Raw genomic sequence first — 20066 nt, forward strand, 5'->3', positions numbered from 1 at the left:
TTCCAGAATACAGTAAATTGATCCAAGGAAGGCCACTGCTCCTGCTTCTCCTTTTCTTCCTTTTGGAGACACCTCTCTAGGGGTCTTGTAAGGCAAAAGAAGACTTCACAGCCTATAAAGCCTGTGAAAGGGAGGTCTGGAAAAGCAAACAAGTCACAACATTCATGGCTGAGGAACGAAAAACAAAAAGGACAGGTTGCTCAACCATAGCTTCTTGTTTTTGCAAGGCTGATCTGCCTCACTGAACCCCATAGGCACCCAGTATATTTAGGGGATGGTTTTTCACCCAACCTCAGTGGAGATCCTTTAAGGGAGGGGGTATTTTTGTTCAACTTTACCTTCAACATGCCCCCTTTGTCAACTGAATGCAGCACTACTAAGCCAATAATAAGGGTTCCTTTTCAAAATAGTTCTACAATTATCACTGCCTGGCTTCTTCTTGGGATCAAAGCTGTGCTGCCCTGACCCAAAGGAGGATGGGTTTAAGACCTGGTGGATTTTACACAGGACTATGGGTTTACCCCGGTGGACAGCTAAGCACCACACAGCCAATACCGCCTGCAGCAACATGAAAGTCAGCAGCAGACAGCTAAAGGTTATATTGGGTGAAGCTATGCATATTGTTTTTTATGGCTGTAGGAAGACAAAGTTTGGCTTCAGAGGTGCTCATGTCCCCCCCAAGCAAGAGAAACTGCAAAATATTAGACTAGCACACCTTAGGAAGGATAAAGGTGAACGCAAGATCAAGGCAACATGGCATAAAAAAGGGAAAACTTTGGGAAGATAACATGTTGTACAAGTACTTTGGGGGAAGTAGCTCAAGAAAATGTTTGTCTCCATTCATTTCTCAATTATCACACGTTTTAAGGAAGAAGCCACACAATAAGACTGACATAGGTTAACAACATGCTGCGTATTAAGACTGATATAATTTAACATTCCCAGCACCCCTGGAAACTGATGTGAGATGGTATAGCATAACCTCAGGGTCCTAGCTATGCCCCCTCCTAGCTACTGCAAAACTTAACCCTGTCCTGGCCAAAACCAGGACAATTTGCTAAATGCTTCAAGAGTCTAAGATTTAAAAATACAAAATACAGTTCTTATTTACTCTGATGAAATTCTCAGACGTACCAATAATTTGGATAAAATATCTGGTTTGGAGTAATCTTTTTATATTCTTTACTATACCCCCTAATAAAGTTAAAAATAGGAAAGGAGAGAAAAGCTTTTGGGCACAGAAGGCCTTCACGCTTGAAAACAGAGCAATACTCAAGCTAAATAGCGGAAAAGAACAATTAGGCTGAGTTTAACTTGGTTGTGTTAATTAATTAGACAATCAAAGAGAAACATTTGTTTGTAGCTGTGCTACAGATGTGGATGATAAAGTCAAGCAATAAATTCCAGCCTTAGAGGAGGCAGGGAGGGAGAACAAAAGAATAATTGCTTTTCAGAAGTTCAGTTCCCTAAACCCAGAGTCCCTATTTGGGATGATTTTTAGCCAGTAGAATAGTGACTTTAAATTCCAAGCTTTGATAGTAATCTTTTAGTTCCTCAATGAAAATCAAGTTTTAAAGGTCCAGTGTTTTTGTAAAGATCCTCTCTTTTTGGACAAATTACAGAAAACTTTATTGAAAGAACAGAAAAGCCCCATTCAGATCTTAAAGACAGCACCCTAATCAAATACATGAGAGGAAGAAAAAAGTTGTGTGCACTGGGCTGTTTACAAGGAAGTTGTGGTCTTAGCTCAGCTGTTCATGATTTTACCCGCGCCCACCACCTCATTATGAGATCACTCAATGGGCAGTGAGGTAGATTTTCTCTGCAATTACAAGTGTGGATTCTGTGGCTTAAAGCTGAGACTTATTTCAGGATAGAAATCATATGGGGCTATGATACACTGCTCTGCTGCACTTATTTGTGACGGTCTTTTGCTTGCTCTAAATATAAACGTGCTAAAAATCTAGGATGTACTTTACAAATGAAAAAGCAAAAGCAAAACAGAATGGTTTGGATTATTTTCCTGGTCAGCTGAATCCTCTTTGCCCCTTAGCATGGACAAAAAACTTCCTATAGAGGGCACCGTACAGAAAATATTCAGTAAGGAAAATGTTATTGGCTTTTAAGGTGAAAGAAACTAAACACTATTGGGATTTACAGCACAAATTGGAGCCTTATGTGTTTCTACTATCTTTAGAAGAATCCTTTGTTCAGTTTTAAACCCCTCACTACACCAGAGAAGGGCAACGGAGCTGGTGAAGGGTCTGGAGCACAAGTCCTGTGAGGAGCAGCTGAGGGAGCTGGGGGTGTTTAGCCTGGAGAAAAGGAGGCTCAGAGGGACATAACTGCTCTCTACAGGTATGTAAAGGGAGATCGTGTCAAGGTGGGAATTGGCCTCTTCTCCCAGGAAACTAACTACAGGACAAGAGGAAATGGCCTCAAGTTGTGGCAGGGGAGGATTACTTTGGATATTGGGAAAAATTTCTTCACTGAAAGTGTTGTCAAGCTTTGGAGCAGGCTGCTCAGGGCAGTGGTGGAGTCACCATCACTGGAGACATTTGTAGATGTTAGAGATGTGTAGATGTGACACTTTGGGACATGGCTTAGTGGTGGGCTTGGCCGAGCTGGGTTAACGGCTGGACTTTATGATCTTAAAGGTCTTTTCCAACCTAAATGATTCTATGAAGAGAGTTTTGAAATTAGGTAATTATATGGGTGGTTAGCATTCATAAAGCATATGAAAATGACCTCTGTGTCTACTCATCAAAAATTTCTGAACACACTGTATTCATTCAATAGGACTGCATTCATTAAATTTTCCCTTTTTCTCTACTGAAAGTAGTGAGAAAAAAGAAAGCAAGAAATGAAGCTCAGTTGTGGGCAAGACTGTCAATCTGTACTTGCCACTGACTCTAGAAACAGTGGACAGGCACATTAAACCATTCCCATAGCCCAGGATGAGCCTTGGCAATCTCGTGAAGTAAATATTCACTGTGACACTTTAAAAACTCCCATTCCCTCCAAATGTTAAGAAACTGCTCCCCAAACTGAAATTCACTCTTATTACTAGATTTCTCAGCTCCCTTCCAATGGCTGCTGGATGACCAAGCACAGCCATTATAACCAACAGGAAACACTAAGTCTTGTAAACTATAAACAAAATATTTTCAAGCACAAGATGCTATTGTCTTGTTGCTAGGCAAAATCACTTTTTCCTTGACTCATAAAATAATTAATGCCCTCCTTTTAAATGTTAGTGACTTTGCATTTCCTTCCCCAAAAGATTTTAGTGAAATTTGCAGCCCCAAATACTTAATTTCCTCAAGTGCTTTATTGACCACTGTTTTGGGGATTTTATTTGGCTACGAACAGCACAGCAGCTTGTTATTTTTAATTGAACAATAATATACATTAATTCATGTTAGAATCAGTGACCAAAATTTAATTGAAACATTTCATTCTTTCATTACAGAAATTCTCCCACTATCAAGAGTTATAAAATTCCTGCAAAATATGACATAGCTCCCACCTCTTAATAACACTAAAACATAGATAAAGGATTCAAATCTACAAGATCTTGGATAATTAAATACTATACTCATTCAATATCCTGTAGTGCCAATGGGATGTGTAACCGTACTGGCACTGAAAACCACCATTCTCTCTCATCCTGTGCTTTTCAAACAGATTGATTAGAAAGTCACTTGTACTGACAGAAAAGTCACCTCATCTACAGCAAGAAGTCCATTCACATCCCAGAAACTGAATACCTTATTAAAGGGATTTTACATTTGGCCTATTCTTATCCATGTGCGTAGTCTGTCACTTTTTTTGATATTTTTATTGTCATCTTCAACTAGACATGAAGTTTGTTCTTTCAGTTACGGTACTTTAAACAGTATTTTTTCCTCCAGAGTGAAATGGTAGCTTCTGGATTTATTATGGTCTTTAGTTTAGTGGTATTTACCAGAAATGAACAAAGAATGTTAGCCCCTCTTCCCAGTTCCTCCCATTTCTCAGCAATGGGACTAAGACTTCTTTCAAAGTGACCTGTGGCAATGGTCTATTAGGATGCTGCCAAGCTTTGTGCATTGATTTTAATTCACAATAACTTAATGCAGGTAACAGCTCTTTCTGAGCCATATTACAGGAATATGGATTGAGATTGGAATTGATTGGAATGTTTTAGAGTATGTCTAAAGAGTTCAATGCTTTAATGCAGATAGCTCAGACACTTGATTTAGCAAAAGTGTGATATGGGCACATTAACCTGCTGGGAACTACACTGTACTCCTTCCAGCACCCTTGCAAGGGGGCTCCTATTCATAAGGATCGTGTCACACAGTTCAGCTCCTTTTCTATCTTGCATAGCATGGAAGGATAATTACAGTCAGAGTAAGAGCCTCTTTCTGTTTCAAAGTCAAATTTCTGTGAACTGTGTGAATTGCTCTGGAATGCAAATATGCCCAGAGAGCAGATGGGTAAGGGTCAGCAAGAAGATGAGAGCCAAGGAGCCCTGAGAGGTAGCCCTTGACACAGAGATGAGTTAGGTTGGTCCTACCAGGCTTTGCACTGCCCCTACCTTGCTGTTAAACTGTGGCCCCAGCAAGTTCCCAAAGCATTTGAATTGCTTGATATCCACCTTATCTAGTATATAGTACCTGCTACTTTAGAAAAATGGATTGAAAATAACAATAATTGAAAAAAAAAAGGTGCTAGGTTTCCCAGCAGGCTGTGAGATTAAAGCTTGTCAAATGAATGATCGCAGTAGTCAATAACTGTAAGGTTTATGACCTGTTAATACAAGCTAGGTAGCTCAAAGGGATATAAAACAGCCATTCACAGAAACCTGTGCCCAGTCAGTAGCAATTTAAACTTGGCCCTTGTACAGGTGTGGTGGTTGGAAGAGGAATAGAAAGGCAGGTTCTGCCTCTATCGAAGAATATCACTTTCTGCTCTTATAATAATGATTTTAATTATTACTATTTTGGGTACTACTGTAGTCCATTATACCAATACAGAGAGCAATATATAATTCAGTATAATACATGCCTAATTAAAATTATTTTTCTTAGTGCAGAGATAGAGCTGCCTGGCAGAATGAAGAGACTTTACAGAAGTCCACAGCACCCAGTTATGAAATGGGGAACGGGGTTGGGACTGTATAGGAAAAGTGATCACTCAAAATATTGGGAGAACATATAAGAAGCATTATCTATGAGACTATTCCACAATTTATAAAATATTTATTCAATACTTAATGAGGTATCCTGCACATGATCTTCCTGAAGTTGATCTTTATTGTACAGTCGTTCACTGATGTTTTTGTCCTGACATTTTTAAACCTTTATCACTTCTGACTGTTTGTTCTTCCACCTATGCTTAAACATTGTCTTATTTCATCTTTCTTATGCCTTATGTCCTTTCCCCAGTCACTCTGAAAGTTACTCCAGCTTCTTGGAAAGAATTTTTTTTTTTTTTACTTTCTTTAAGCCAGTGTTGGAAGTCAAATCCCAAAGGCAGTTTCAGCTTTTAAAACCAGGCCTTAGCTTCATATCTAACTTTTCATCTTCTCTCTGAGTGGTAAATTCAATAAAAAAAGGGACCGAAGATGCAGACCTCCTGCCAGCTGATGTTCCTAAAGACATTGTCTGCTTTCAAATAACTTTCTTTTCTAATCTGTGCAACAAATGCTCATGAATTTATTACCAGACACTGAGAATTAACTAGTCCACATATGATAACATTTTCCATCGTGCAAATGATGTTTCTTAATTATTTTTTCTTTCTGTGCTTATCTAACCTTTTGCTAGTCCTTTCACTACATCATGTCCCACAGTGCCCACCTGCAGCCAAGGGTGACCAACCTGCAGCTCTGTGCAAGTAACCCAGGTAGTAACTCTCGAGGTACAGTGTTTAGGGATGTATGGCAAAGCATAATTCAGCACGGCTTGCTGTTATCTTTCTTTCCTTTATCCTGCCTGCCTTCTTAGAACCCTCCAGATATGAAAATATATTCCTGTTTGGGAGCTGTTTTGAATTTTCATGTAGAGTCACAGAAAGTCATGTAGAGTCTTTTGCACCATAAGGATATTATACCTTATGCACTTTCAGGAAAGGCTCTGTACCTTTTAGTCAAGGTGTTAATGCTCTAAAACAGGGAAATTCAAACTATTTCCTTTTTTTGAACAACAGGGGCTTTTTTAAAAATATGATTTTACAAATACCTGCGGGCCTTTTCATTGCCAAATGGACCAGATCTCTTTCCAACGTCTTAATATTCATATGAATAATTCAGTAATTGCCACAGCTAGTAAAATTATATTATGAGAGTATCTGCTGTATTGTAGGTCTTTTTCAATAAAACTGAACAACTGAAAAAGAGGATAAACTGAGACAGAAAAAATGGATATATAGCTAAATTTTTTCTTGGCCAATTGTTCATTCAAGACACTCTGAATTTGTTTGGAACTACTATGCTGACCTTTGATTGAGCTACATTTCAGAAACTCAGAATGCATTTCAGAAATTCACAAGCAAGAGACTTGAACTTAAGAGCAACTCGTCAAACACAAAGTTCAGACTTCAGCTTCATATGTGGAAGCAGTCCAAGACAGAGACAGCTGATATTTAAGACAGACAAAAAAACCCCTTTTCTAGAAGTGTACAGAGTTTGGTACTAATCCAACTCAGATTAAACCATTGAATTACATGTACACAAACATGACCATAGTTCTCCTCAGAATAAACCACAAAGAAATATTTCTTATTGCTATTTATGCAAAGGAGAGCATTCACATTTACTGCAGAGGAGCCGGGATTCTCTGCCAAGTGAAACCAGATGATTTCCAGTTTGGGGCTATACTGTATTCTGCCATACTCACAAAGAGATTTTGGTTTGGGTCTGCAGATACATAGCCCATAATTATTAAATTTACTTAGGGAAAGGAATTAGTAGATGGATGATGGGAACTGTTCAGCATTTGCTTACTGAAAGACCGAGGAAAGAAGTCACAATCATTTATTTTCAGACTCCAGAATGTTTCATTTCTTTAGTATAATGCAGTATAAACCCAGGTGCTGCAATTTGCTATCCTCTCAAATTCTACTGCAATTTTTAGAATAAGTCCTTTTCAACATGAAGGCATAACAAAATGAAATTGGAAGAGGAGAAGGGGTACTATCTAGAAAGACATGAGAGATTTGAACTGTTAACAAATTTGCAAATGAATGTAAACTTCTCAACTCTCCATGAAAAAGAAACCTATTAATATTCAAAGGTATATTATTTAATTTTTAACACTTTTTTCCCTGGATCAAGATCATACTGTTAGAAACTGGCAGAATTAATATCAATAACTAATCATTCACAGTCTGCATAGATTCTTTACTCTTAACAGAAAAGTATTGACCTAATTGAAGAACAGTGAGAAAGATGGAAGAGAAAATATAAAGAAGATCATCACTAAAATAAATTTAATTGGTGAAATCCCTCCTGCTCTCACATCCAAGGTAAGAATCACACATTTCACAGGTTAAATATAAATCTCCAATTTTGTCCTATCCAGCAGATATAAAACTAGTGAGGAGACTGAAGTGTCGTGTGCTCTGTCTTGAACTTTAAATGTCTGCTTTCATTTTTATAATTACTACAGAATCCTATCAGCATAGATAATTTTTTTTTTTGTGTATCTTTGCACGTTGATAAATATTCATGCTATAATAATGTGAAAGAAGATTGCTCTCCAGCAAGGTAACTAAGATAACTGGGGATAAACCAGTGGGGAGAGAGGAAAGAAGAACAACTTTATCTTTCTAGGGAAAATCCACAGGTCCTTTTTGTCAACAGATAATTATACTGAACCAATTAATATGAGTATCAGGGAAAACAAAGAGCAGCCACTGCCAACATGATGCTATTTTGATGAACGTGCAATTAAAGTATGATCCTCCCCCTCCCTGTTACTACTCCTTTTTTTCTGTGCATTCATCCTTTCTTGGCTGGCTTTTGCTGTTGTTTGGTTTGGTTTTGGGTTCTTTTTTTTTTAGGTTTGTGGTTCTCGGTTTTTTTTTTTTTTTTTTTTTTTTTGTTATTTGGTTTGTTTTGTCTTGTAGATACTGTCACAGGAAGTTCTCTAGTGTACTAAGAGCTGTAACAGAATGTTTACCCTGACAGATAAAGGTGTTTAAAGGTGTTTAAATACCCATAAAATAACTGAAGGGGTACAAAACTGTTGTGTCTGTGGCACTGACATGCTCTGGTGATTTCACTTTCCACCCCTGTAGGAGCCTCTTCCTTCATCATGCACTATCAGCAATGCAAAGCCTAAAACCTCCTCTTTTCTTGTTCTTTATAAACAAGTGCTGGGCCCTCAGACACTGAACTCAAACATAAGTAGATAGTAGCAAGAGGAAAATGGTTCAATCTAACCTTTACAATTCTGCAGCCCCAGATCAACTTTGTATTTGGGCATTGGTCCAAAGAGGGCTACATGTCTCATATTATTTTCTTTTTCTTTGTTTAAATTTTTTTCCACTCTTAAAAACTTTTCCTCAAGCAAAGTTTATGGCAGGGAATACATTGGCCTCATAACACGAAGTACCTTCTATTCTGGTAGACATTGTCTGTTCAGCTTTAAACCAAGAATTTTCCTGTGGCTGCTAAACACAAGATGCCCACAAAGGGGAAGAACCTGGCTGAAGAAAACTAGGATGGGACAGGAGATGTTTTACCAAACTAACATTACTTGCCCTAAGTTGACCTTGAATATTTCCTGAGTGTGACAATTTGTGTTAGACTGCTCTCATTTTGCCAAGGTGATTGGAATTGAATCATTTAGAGGTTCAGCTAGGTAACTTTAGCTAACAGGGCACTTGAAGTTGCCCTTTATCAGCTCATATGCTTGTCTTACCTAATTTAGAATGTGCTTGTGCAAGAAAAAGGTTCTAACATGTTTGATTCAGTCTGAAATGCACTGTACTGATAAATAATTTTATCTTGTGGAAAATTATCCATTTGTCTGGGTTTTTTTTGACCAGCTTAAATCAGACACTCTAATGCCAACTACCTTCTTGGTAAAATGATGTACATAATAAAAAGATGAGGCAAAAGGAAAAAAAACCCATTCCTGCTAGTGCAGAAGGTTGAGCATCTGCTTACCAGCACAGTCACCACACGCAGAACCACTCCTCGCATGTTATTCTCCAGCTTTCTGTCTGTTAGTGACCCATTCAGACCAGTGATGGGGTTCCAGCAGCCAAGCTAAAAGAGAAAACAAAAATTTTCTCATTGCCCATAAAACTTTGCTAGTCACTCCTCTTAGGTGGCTTTAAGCAGGAACATATGAAATAAACAGAATACCTTCTGGAATCAATGGCATGGAAACTTGGAATGGCTTGTGCACAGATTCAGCTTTAAATTGAAATTTAAGCAATTAAGGATATCAGTTTCTGATTTTAAATATCAGTGCAATGGATGACAGCATCCAGGATTTGGAATTATATGCATTGTTTTAAAATAGCTGAGAGACGACTTCTATATTACTTGAAAACATTTAAAAAGTACTGTAGCTGTAACAATATTTCTACCTTACTTTCAGTAATTGAAGAAATAATAGCTACCATCATTTTAGCACGCTGTCTGCTCCAGCCCATCCTTCCTAGTGGAACTCTGACAAAAGGAATTACACCAGCTTTAATTAAAGCTTATACTATTAATTGCTAATGAAACAGCAGTGATTTTAAGCCAGGTTAAAAATCACACTTAAAGATGATTGAGGAAAAGACCATTGGATAGGCACACCACAGTATTGAGAGAGGACCACAATAGATAATGCAGAAGTTCATCTACGCCATTCTTTGCATTGGTGCTATCGTATTTCTTGAGCTTCTGTGGATGAAGCTTTTGCTCAGGAATCTCTCTAGGATTATCTGCCTTTCAATCTGAGTTTAGTAGATACCGACTTGTAATTCAGCTTCTCTGAAAATACAACTTGCCTGTTTTTTGTATGATGGTAGATGCTTTTTTTGAGCACAGAGAAAGAAATCAATCAACCACACATCGTGCCTTAGCACCACATACCAAGATAACCAGTTTCATTTTTGAAATTCATTACCTCACTCAGCTGGCCTGCACAATTACCAGTGTTAAATCCAAAACCCAACAGAAGGAAATGACTGACTTCAGAGGACTTTGGAGCAGAGTCTCAATTAAGGCATGTAAACCAATTGCCTGTGTAAAGTCATTACACAGCCAAAGAGACAGCCACCTGCAGCTATGAGTTCTTGCTCTGAATTTCCTTCTCCATGGACTGTGAATGAAACCTTTCAAGAGATGCTCATCTTCTGACTCCTATTTAAAGGAACAAAAGGTCTTGCTCCCTCTGACAAATCAAGATTAACATCAGTAGGTTATTGTTGGGTCCAGTGGCCTCTACTAAGACTATTCTCTTGGAGCATTCAACACTGTAATCTGAGAGAAAAAGAACTGCAAAACATCGAAAATATGACTGTAATTTCACACAGAGTCACAGAAATGGCAGGTTGCCTCGAACCATCTGAAAGGGTTTGTAAAGAAGGGGAAAACCTCTGCTGACCATACTTGAGGAGGAATTTACGAAATCATTATTTTCAGCCTTTGTGTGAAAAGGCTTTGTATATGTGTTTCATAGATCTCTCAAAGTAAAACAGAAAAGAAAGAACTAACTTCAAGTAAACAAATTTAACCATTCCAGAAGTGGATAATTTGAAATATTTGTTTTCTTCATTACACCTATTTTGTAGCGACTTCTATATTTTTTAATTCCGATAACATTCATATCAATTCTTTGAAGATGCCTCCTTAAGAAATGTGTGTCTCAAAAAGTAAAAAAAAAAAACTTTCTGCAATGACATAGGAGTTGGGTTTGACTCAATGGTCTCAAAGGTCTTCTTCAATCTCAATGATCCCATGATTCTACGTTTCCCAAAGGAAGATAGCCTTAAAACAACGTAGTCACTTCTGTCTGCTACTTTCAGAAGTACTCACAGCTGATTCTTACCCTTCTGAAGTCAAAGTTATACTATCAGGGAATGAGTGAGGGAAATGCTGAGCATACTTGAAATCTCAAGGAATGACTGAATCAAGGATCTACTAGATCCAGAACACCAGAGAAATTGAAAGCACCAACAGGTTACAAGGAGAATCAAACTCAGGAGGCGTCATGTTACTCTCTTGTAATTGCTCATCTTTCCAATAGCTGTTTCTAAATAAAAGCACAAATTACTCCTGCTTGGTTTCCCCACTTCGTATTCCCATCTGATCACGAAGCCCAACAAGAGATCATACCAGCCCGCTCGGCTTCTTCTGGACCTCCACAGTGTATCTAGCTGTTCAGTAGTCATGGATGGACTGCTGACACGTTCCAGGTCCTCATCACTCCCCTGGCAAAGCCCTGCAACACTTTGAGCTGAATAACCTAAATGCTGAAGTGTGTTGACTATAATAATACAGCGAAATGCAGCAAATATACTTGCACTGTACTTTGTACGTGACAAACCACTGACATCCCATAAAGCAAAGCATTCCACAGGCTACATTTTCTGTACAAAAAATAGCAAAACCAGTACTAAGCTCAGAACAAAACTGCATTAAATTAATTTGATGATTGTCATTCTTAGTCACACAAAGAAACTAATTAGAACTTAGACCCAATTAACATATCTAAATGTGTTGGATGTATAATTACTGCAGAAACTCTGCTGCTTTTGCCAGAACTAAAACCCTAGGAAGCTGCTGAAGAGCCTTTTTATCCTTTTGAGGTTAAAGTCCACTTTTAATTATGTACGTTAATGTGTACATATTTATATAATTAAGTTTTTAGCCCAACCCTATCTTTTTTAAGGCAATCTCCCCCCACCAACTTAACTGATTTCTGGAAATGCAGCATAGCACCAATTTTCCTTTAAAAAGGCACTTTTTATTTTCAATTATTGTTCATTTAATTTTCAATTCAATTGTTCCTTTATGCAGCTCAGTCATGCTGAAGACAAATGTGCAGAGCTTGCCAACAAAGTTGAAATTGATTTTGAGTGGGAGCTGCTTACTGTTATTAGGAGAAAACAAATCAGCCTTTATTGATGACAATTTGAGCTTGCCGTTGGAGCAAGAAGCAAATGTAACTACTGCTGAAACATCGAGATGGGGTGGTATGAAGCTCCCTCTTCAGCTTTGTCTTGTTTAACTGCTGCTGCAAAACATTTGCTGCTTCTGCATTTACTTCCTTTTTTCTTTTGTTCTCTCTCTAATGGTTGAAATGAGAGAATAGATCAGACAATGACAGAATCTCACATTAACTCTGGTAGATTTGGGAAGATGGGTGATGGGAACTCTCTTACTGATCACAGTGCTTGTCATCTTCATACCACATGAAATTTATCATTTGTAGTACTTTGTACTTCTGTTGCAGTTTATTTTATTTATTCTAATGACAGCTTTCACTCTGCTACGTTTGATATAATAAGATGAAGATGGAAAAGTTGTCAGTCTTCTACTTCCTTTGCTATCCAGTTTGCAATCTCTTTCTGTTCATCCCACATCCCAGCTTGTTATCCTCACTATCATCATTGTTGAAATGGGCTTTGTTCTCCTGTTTTGCTGGCAAAGCCAAAAATTTACTTCCCTTCTTCATTAAAATATTTTGACTATATGAACAATGCATTATGAAAGGAATTTAATTTGTGTAGCAATATTAAAGTAGGCAAAAATCTATTTCATGTGTACTTACAATTTCATTATTTATAAGGAACTGGGAACACTAAAATGCCTTTACGACAGAGCTTACAGCCAGTTTTCCTCCCCTACTTCCTATGCAACCATTGAATTCTGCTGAATATCTGAGAGCTTTCACTATTTTTTCTGGCAGAGTAAATTGTGTCAATTAATCAAGAAAAATACATTGACCTGCTATGATCACAGTTGATGACCATCAGAGAAAATGAATAAAAGCAGAATAGTGATACAGATAAATTACTTAACTGCTTGTCACTACATCAAAGTTTAGAGTATTCTGTTACTTCAATGGATATAGAAAATATTCAGGAACTGGTTTATCCAGCACTGCAATGCAACCACCTCAGAACTCAGACTCCATTATCACAACACTACTTAGAGTCAAGAGCAGAAAACACTAGAGAAAGTGCAACGGAAATCTGAAAGATAAAAGTGCACTACGTCCACAACCAAAATCTGTAAGGACATTGGGATCACTGACTCTTTCATTTATTTCTCAGTCATTTAAAGAAAACAACCCCACCAGTATCTTGTTTTTAGTATGGACAGCCTGATGAAACATTTCCAGTGGAAATGCCTATGACAGAGTAGTTCATACAGAGCTGATGAGCCAGAGAAATAGCAGCCTCCTTGCCTGAAGTACCCACATGCTCTTCAGAAACTCTATCCTCCATTTTCACCCAGGTCCAACCTGCTTTAGGAACTAAATTCTTACAAGATCTGACTTCAACAGAAGGAATGTGCCTTAATAATCCTTTTTTCCATTCCAAAGCATACTAAATTCACAGAAATGGAAAAGCCCCCATGAAGCTGTCACAAAATGCCACTCAGTTGGAAGATTCAAACTCCCAGGAGTGCTGGGAAGACTGGAAATAGGACACATAATAAAAAATGATGAAGAAAAAGGTGGATTTTTTTTGTGATATGTGGATTCAGAATTTGCAACATTTTCCAGGACACCAGTCTAGGCAAAATTCAAGGACAACATAGAAATTGTTTTGCACAGAGTACTGCTGATGCCTCTTGTCAGCTGTTGTTTAATATAACATCCAACAGCAACTGGGAAATCAGAGACTAAATCCTATTGATTAAAGACTGTCTCAAAGAAAAAACACCATAAAAAAATCTTTTCATCATCAATATGATACTGTCAGTCATTTAAAATTTAGTCAGATGCTCTGTTACCTGGTTAAAGAATCCTTTCAGTTCAGCTCTTTAGCCAGCAACCAACAGTTTGTCAACCAGATCTGAAAAAAATCTGATGGCCAGGGGTTAACTGAGGGCCTTTGTAACTCTGGGCTTGACTGAAGAAGCAAGGATCAGTTTTGTTCTTCACAGCAATTTCCTAATAGGAGTGGTTAGCAGGAAAGCTTTCTGTGTTTAGCTGCTACCTTCACCGAAGCTTAGGTAACAGTCAGCAAATAGCAAGATGTTAAAATCAATAGAAAATACGGTGCTCAACAATTGGATAATGTATAGCAGCCCTTGTTTCTCCTGCATTCTGCGTGGTGAAATCTATATAGTTCTGTGCATTCAGTTAATTATTTTGTACAGTGTGTTTTACTGCTTTAATCTGTCTCTGGACTAGATGGAATGGCCTGCCCCTAGACTTGCTGTGTTATTTTCGAGCTATTAGGTGGATGTGAATACCCAAGTTTAGTTCTTTATCCAGTGGGCTAAGGATTGTAATTGCAGCAGTCAAGGTGGGGGATTTGTTTTGTTAACTGATCATAGACACAAGTGCAAGTGACCTAAGTAGGAATTTCTTTCCTCAAAGCACAAGGCAGAATAACGCTGACTGGAGTTAATAAAATATTTTGCTTTGGGGACTAACCAAATTTTCTTTTCTTACTGAACTGAAATAAAGAAGCTAATGGAAACTTACCTGCGGGTAACCTGCTGTTCATTTGCCTACTAGCTCCTGACTCATTGTTTTCTCAAGGACCCAGATTGCTGCCAGAAGTTATAATTGTTTTAGATCACTGAAAAATGTTGAATTTATGAGGGAAATGGCACGGACTTCATAGGTGTTCTCACACTCCATGCTCTACTCACAAAGCTGATGCTTAGTGCTTAGGCCAAGATTCTAGAATCTAATGGTATAATTTTTCAAATGTGTAGTAAATTACCACATCTCAAAGAAAATGAACCATGTCTCCAAGCCAGTGGTGTCATTTTAATGATCCCCCACTTCTCCTCCCCCCCATTTCTTTATCTCTGGCTCACTTTCTCTATCGCTTCTTTCCCTTTCATTTGAAATTCGTTGGTTTTAATCTATCATTTTCCCCTTCTGTCATCTCTTATCTTTGGAAAATACCATTTTTTCCCTTCTTTAGTCCTTTTTTACTGTGAATTCAGTACTCTCAGCAGTTCGCTCACCTGTCGTTATCTTCCTCTTTCCTACATTACAAAACCTCTTGCCATCCATTTCTCTTTGTACTATCAGTGTACTTTCTGTCCTCTCTGCTTTTCTTTCCCTTGATCTTCCTTTTCATTTCCTGTGCCTTTTTCCTATCTTGTTTTTTGTTTGTTTGTTTGCTTGTTTCTTAGGGTTTGGGTTGGTGTCTGGGGGAAAAGGGACCTCACTTTTCACTACATCCAGCTTTGACTCATCTGTCAAATCACTTTGTGTCCTTTCCCCTTTCTCTTTGCCCTTGGATCTCCTTTTCTCTCAGGCAGTCCTCTCAGAAAACTTTCCCCGAACTCCTCCTTCTCCTTTTGTGTTATGAAGGAGATGGGACTTAACAAAACAAATTATTGTACAGCCCTGTTTCCTTTGCTTTCATCTTTCTTGCATCTTTTTTACTCCCATCCCCTGACAACCTTACACAACTCTGAAGAGTCAGACAAGGATAATGGTGAGTCAGATGTTGATCTCTTTTCCCATGGCCTCCATATTTCAATTAACCTCAAATACTCAGAAAAGCCTGTTCTTTGACCCAATACCGACATCACCCCTTTGCTAACAAATTTCTTCATACTGCCAGAGTAAAACTCATGAATATCACTTTCATTTTACACTGAAAGCTTTCTCACTAATGTCTGAATTATCCCAAGGTAATTGATAATACTAAGTAAGTTTAGGTTTGTGTGCAGTATAAATATAGTCACTTTGATTTTTAATTGCAAATTACTGTCTCCTTTCTCATTAAGCATATTAAGAGTTAAAAAGGATGTCTTTTATCTAAGTCATGTGAGGTCTGGAAGAAAACCAAGAATCTTAAAATCAGGTTTTATAACTGAACTTGGTCTGTTTTGTCCACCATCTTTATGAAATCAGAGAAAAATATTCAAGGTTATTATTCCAGCTTGTATTAAATCACAATATAAAAGCTTTTGATACCATCATAAAACCTTTGATCAAACCTATTCAATGACAAACAATGAAAAGCAGTTTTCCACTTGGTTGCATGAAGCTCCCTCTCTACAGGTAGCAAGAAAACACACAGAGCACATTTCAGTTTCTCATCAGTTCCCTGGCAGTATTCAAACATTCTTCAGCAGACTCCCAGCTTTCCCCTCAGCTTAGCCAGGCACGTTTTTATGGTCTGAATTTTCAGAAATGGTTTGTCAAAGTGGAGTGTCAACAAAACCTGTTTGCTGTTCAGGGCTCAGAAATTCTGGGGGCAACATTCCAGTAAGAAATCAAAATAGTAATAGTGCAGAGCAAACCCACCACTGTTTCATTTGGAGGAAAGTGGGTTTACAGAGCAGCATTCTGAATAAACCCAGTCCAGCAAACGCCGTAAGTGAATCTTTCAGAGTAAAGTGGCCCATGGTGAATGCCCTGCTTCTGCAGCAGAGTGCTGCCAGCGCTGAGCTGCTTGGGCACCTCCACACTGCATTGCAGTCAGCTCGGTGAGCACGTATGCTGAGAAGCACCTTGGCTTTTTTTTCCCTGCAATAAAGATCTCCCCTTCAATATAATCACTGAATTAGAAGTCTGGGAGTCAGCTCTGGAAGTAAATCCACGTGGAGAATTGTGTATTAGATTCATCATTCTCCAAGCTGGGAAGAAAAAGAGAGGCTCCTGCAGAGCAGTAGTACCGACCTGTGCTTGCACTAAAGAAATCTGTTCTTATTTTAAAGGCAGCAGACAAGCAATGCATGTTTGAGTATATATGGGGCCCAATGAGGCTACAGAACATCTGGGCTAACCTCAGTGGCACCTCTTTAGCACTATTTTTGAAGTGTAAGCAGAATTATCACACCACTGCTTTCACAGAAATGCATCAAGGAACTCTACATCCGGTTATCTTTTCCTAAGAAGTACAATGTTATGAAGTGTACTTTTTTCAGGCATAGCATACGGGAATCTCCATTTTTGTTTGGCAGGCTAAAGGATTTTAAATTAAGCAATACCTCAGCACTATTTACTCAAAAGTATATTTATGTATTTATTTAGCTACTGAATGCTCACTAGGCAGTACTGCTGTGGTTGTTTTCCTCATGCAAGAAGAGCGAGTTCACTGGACTTGGGTGAAGGGTGGGGGATGTTCCCAGGATGCACATACCACGAAAATACATGTCCTGAAAACCTTGGAAATAGAGCAACCTCATTTCATATTATACTTACACTTAGCATCTTTGGCATTATTACACAATTCTCAACCTCACCATGAAACACCAAATAAAAAAAGGACACAGAAAAACACTTCCTCCTTAGTCAAGGCACTGATGTACTGACATGAAAACACTACTTTCAAATACAAAATACAAAGTCAAAGAGAGGCAGCTGCAATAAGATACTATTTTTGTCTCAAAGACTGTGGGTCCCTGTCTCCTCAGACACATTCAGCCTCTCATTGCCAACATGAAAAGCAAAGGAATTAGCATGTAGGTATTGTGGAAACATACAGCAGTGTTCAGCACAGACAATTTCTATATCTTTAAGCATATTTGTACCTGTCTAGAAGCTGTTCAATGTTACACAACATCAAAGTAGCTTACACTTTCTGTTGCTCAGCACAGCGGAGTTTTCCAGCTCCTTCTTAAATGTAGTACAAAGAGAGATCTGACAAGAGCATCTCCTATTCATACATGCTATTGCAACATGCTTCCCAAGCAGAGGGGCTAGGGAACAGCTGTTCACAAAGCATCAACACCAAAACGTAAATATTAGAGAAAAAAAAAAAAAAGAAAGAAAAAAGCAGATGGAGCATGAGAAATTTGCATGAAAGGGCAATTTAGCTTATTTCCATTTTAAATGTGCATATGTGAAGGCACTCTGGAGAGTGCCTAAAGAATGGAGAGCTTAGGTACAAAGTGACAAACCAAAACAAGCTTTTACTCAAATATTGCCTTCAAGTTTCTCACTACAGAGGAGCTAACATGGTAATGCAGCAGGAGTAGCACTAGATGACAAACTGCTTTCCATTGATTCTTCAGATTCCTGGGATGCTTAAATGAGGAACATGGAGATGGAAACAATCTTTGCTTACACACAGATCAATACTCTGTTGTAAAATTCAGGATTTATTCTTAGCACTGGCAGAAATAAAGAGGTCTGCTAAGTTGGATATGTCACAGAATTCCCAGCTTGATACTGGCTAGTAAATCAAAGCTGCATTTTGCCACTGATATGTCAGAAAATATTACTCCAGTATAACCCATGCTCACAGAGTATATGGCTACAGAGTCACCAGATTTTAGTGCATTATGGACCAGATATAACAAGTGATTTACTGGATCATATATTTTTGAGGGTTTGGTAGTGAAGAAAATAAGATTGAGGATGTTTTTTCCCACTCCTTCAGCACAGAGCAACATTCTTAAGAATCAGAACTATTAGTGAAGAAATAAAAAAATTTAGCACAGCAGTGACCAACCAGAGTTAGTTATCAGTACCAGGCCCCAACTGAGAAGAAACAGCACCTTCTTCTGAAGGCTCTCTTTTGACCCTGACACTTGGGGCAGTGGAGAACAGAAAGGTCCTGAGTGAATTTGAGGAGATGGTTGTGGCCAACAACGTGGATTACAACAAGTAACTTCTTCCCACTAAATTCAACTGCAATGAGAGCAAGTGTGCTCACCTAGAGTCCTAAAGATCAGCACAGGTACCAGGAGCATCCACCACTGGGAAATATTTAAATAATGTGGTCTGGTCATAGACCTCTATGGGGTCTAGACAATACTTTCTAAAATTTTTGCCTGCAGATGATCTAGCCTTAGTTGCAAAGCACAGGCCATTTTAGCATCAATAAACTGAAATTTTCTTAGGTCTAGAGGCCATGAGAGAACTGCTATGCTGATAACCAAATGCTATACTGATAATGGTCAAAAGCAATCCTCTAATTACCAACACCATAAACTCACCTTCAGCACAGTCCATAAATTCAACTTCATTCCTTTTTATATACCAGAGGGCATTTGCTTCATCACTAGCTAGCAGAAAGGCTGTCCCTAAAACAGGCCTGTACTCTCTATGGCCTTCTGATGTTGCCTCCAAGGAGACTTCAGAAGCATCCTCCCCTTACCAGCAGAAGAAGTGTAATTCTGACTGCCCAATTGCTTTTCCTGGGGGTGATGCTGTAGAGCTACCACAGCTGTACATAACCTGTTTAAAATATCTGTTACACTTGTGCATACATGATTTAGAGCAAATTTGGAGTCCATTACGCTTACTACTAGTCAGTGTTCCACTGAAGAATATCTAAATCCTATCAAGGTCTGTTAGTAACTAGTTCAGTGGAGCCACATGCAGTAGTGGGTAGTTCTGCAAAAAAGAAACGGAGGCATTAGTGTGAGTAAATTTCGTATGCTTTCATAAATAAGTGGCAAATTATATGCTGTAGAGTACCTGAAGACTTAAATAAAAGATCCTTGTGGAAAACAGTAAACCATTAGTTTAAAAGATTAAATGACACATCTAATAAACCCTGTCTAGAATAGCTGAATCACTAAAATAAATTTTTGTTACAAATGAAAATCACTGCTTTAATGACACTGCAATTTGCCACAAAAATAAATTAGAAATATATCTTAGTAATTAAAACTACAGAACGCTATAAATCTGTCTTGCAAAGGATGAGAATTATATTTGCTAGAACACTATATTCCTACAATAGATTCATACACACTGCTGAAATAGGGTAAAGAAACCAAGAACTTTAAACCACTGAGAATTTTCCTTAGTTAGTTTGATATTGCAAAGATCCTTCTAAGAACACATTGGCATCTATGGCAGTGATAATTTAACCAGCTAAGTATTAATACTGTGCTCTTCACTACAGTCTTTCTGGGATTTAATTTTAAGGGATAATACCTATTTTAAAATCATCTTTCCATTTGAAAAGAT

The 20066-nt window shown here is 38.2% G+C and overlaps 1 protein-coding gene across 3 annotated transcripts in view; it reads right to left on the reverse strand.

Moving 5' to 3' along the window:
• GRID2 (glutamate ionotropic receptor delta type subunit 2) overlaps window positions 1–20066 on the reverse strand; it is a 710183-nt gene that overhangs the window by 140282 nt on the left and 549835 nt on the right. For all 3 annotated transcript variants that reach the window (XR_004240290.1, XR_004240289.1, XM_032109710.1), the window contains exon 9: window positions 9161–9262. Coding sequence is in view for 1 of the 3 variants with exons in the window: in XM_032109710.1 (XP_031965601.1) it covers window positions 9161–9262 (102 nt within the window). In the remaining 2 variants the exon portion in view is untranslated. The remainder of the gene's footprint in view (window positions 1–9160; window positions 9263–20066) is intronic.

Source organism: Corvus moneduloides, chromosome 5, assembly GCF_009650955.1.
Source record: "Corvus moneduloides isolate bCorMon1 chromosome 5, bCorMon1.pri, whole genome shotgun sequence".
NCBI classification, from domain to species: Eukaryota; Metazoa; Chordata; class Aves; order Passeriformes; family Corvidae; genus Corvus; species Corvus moneduloides.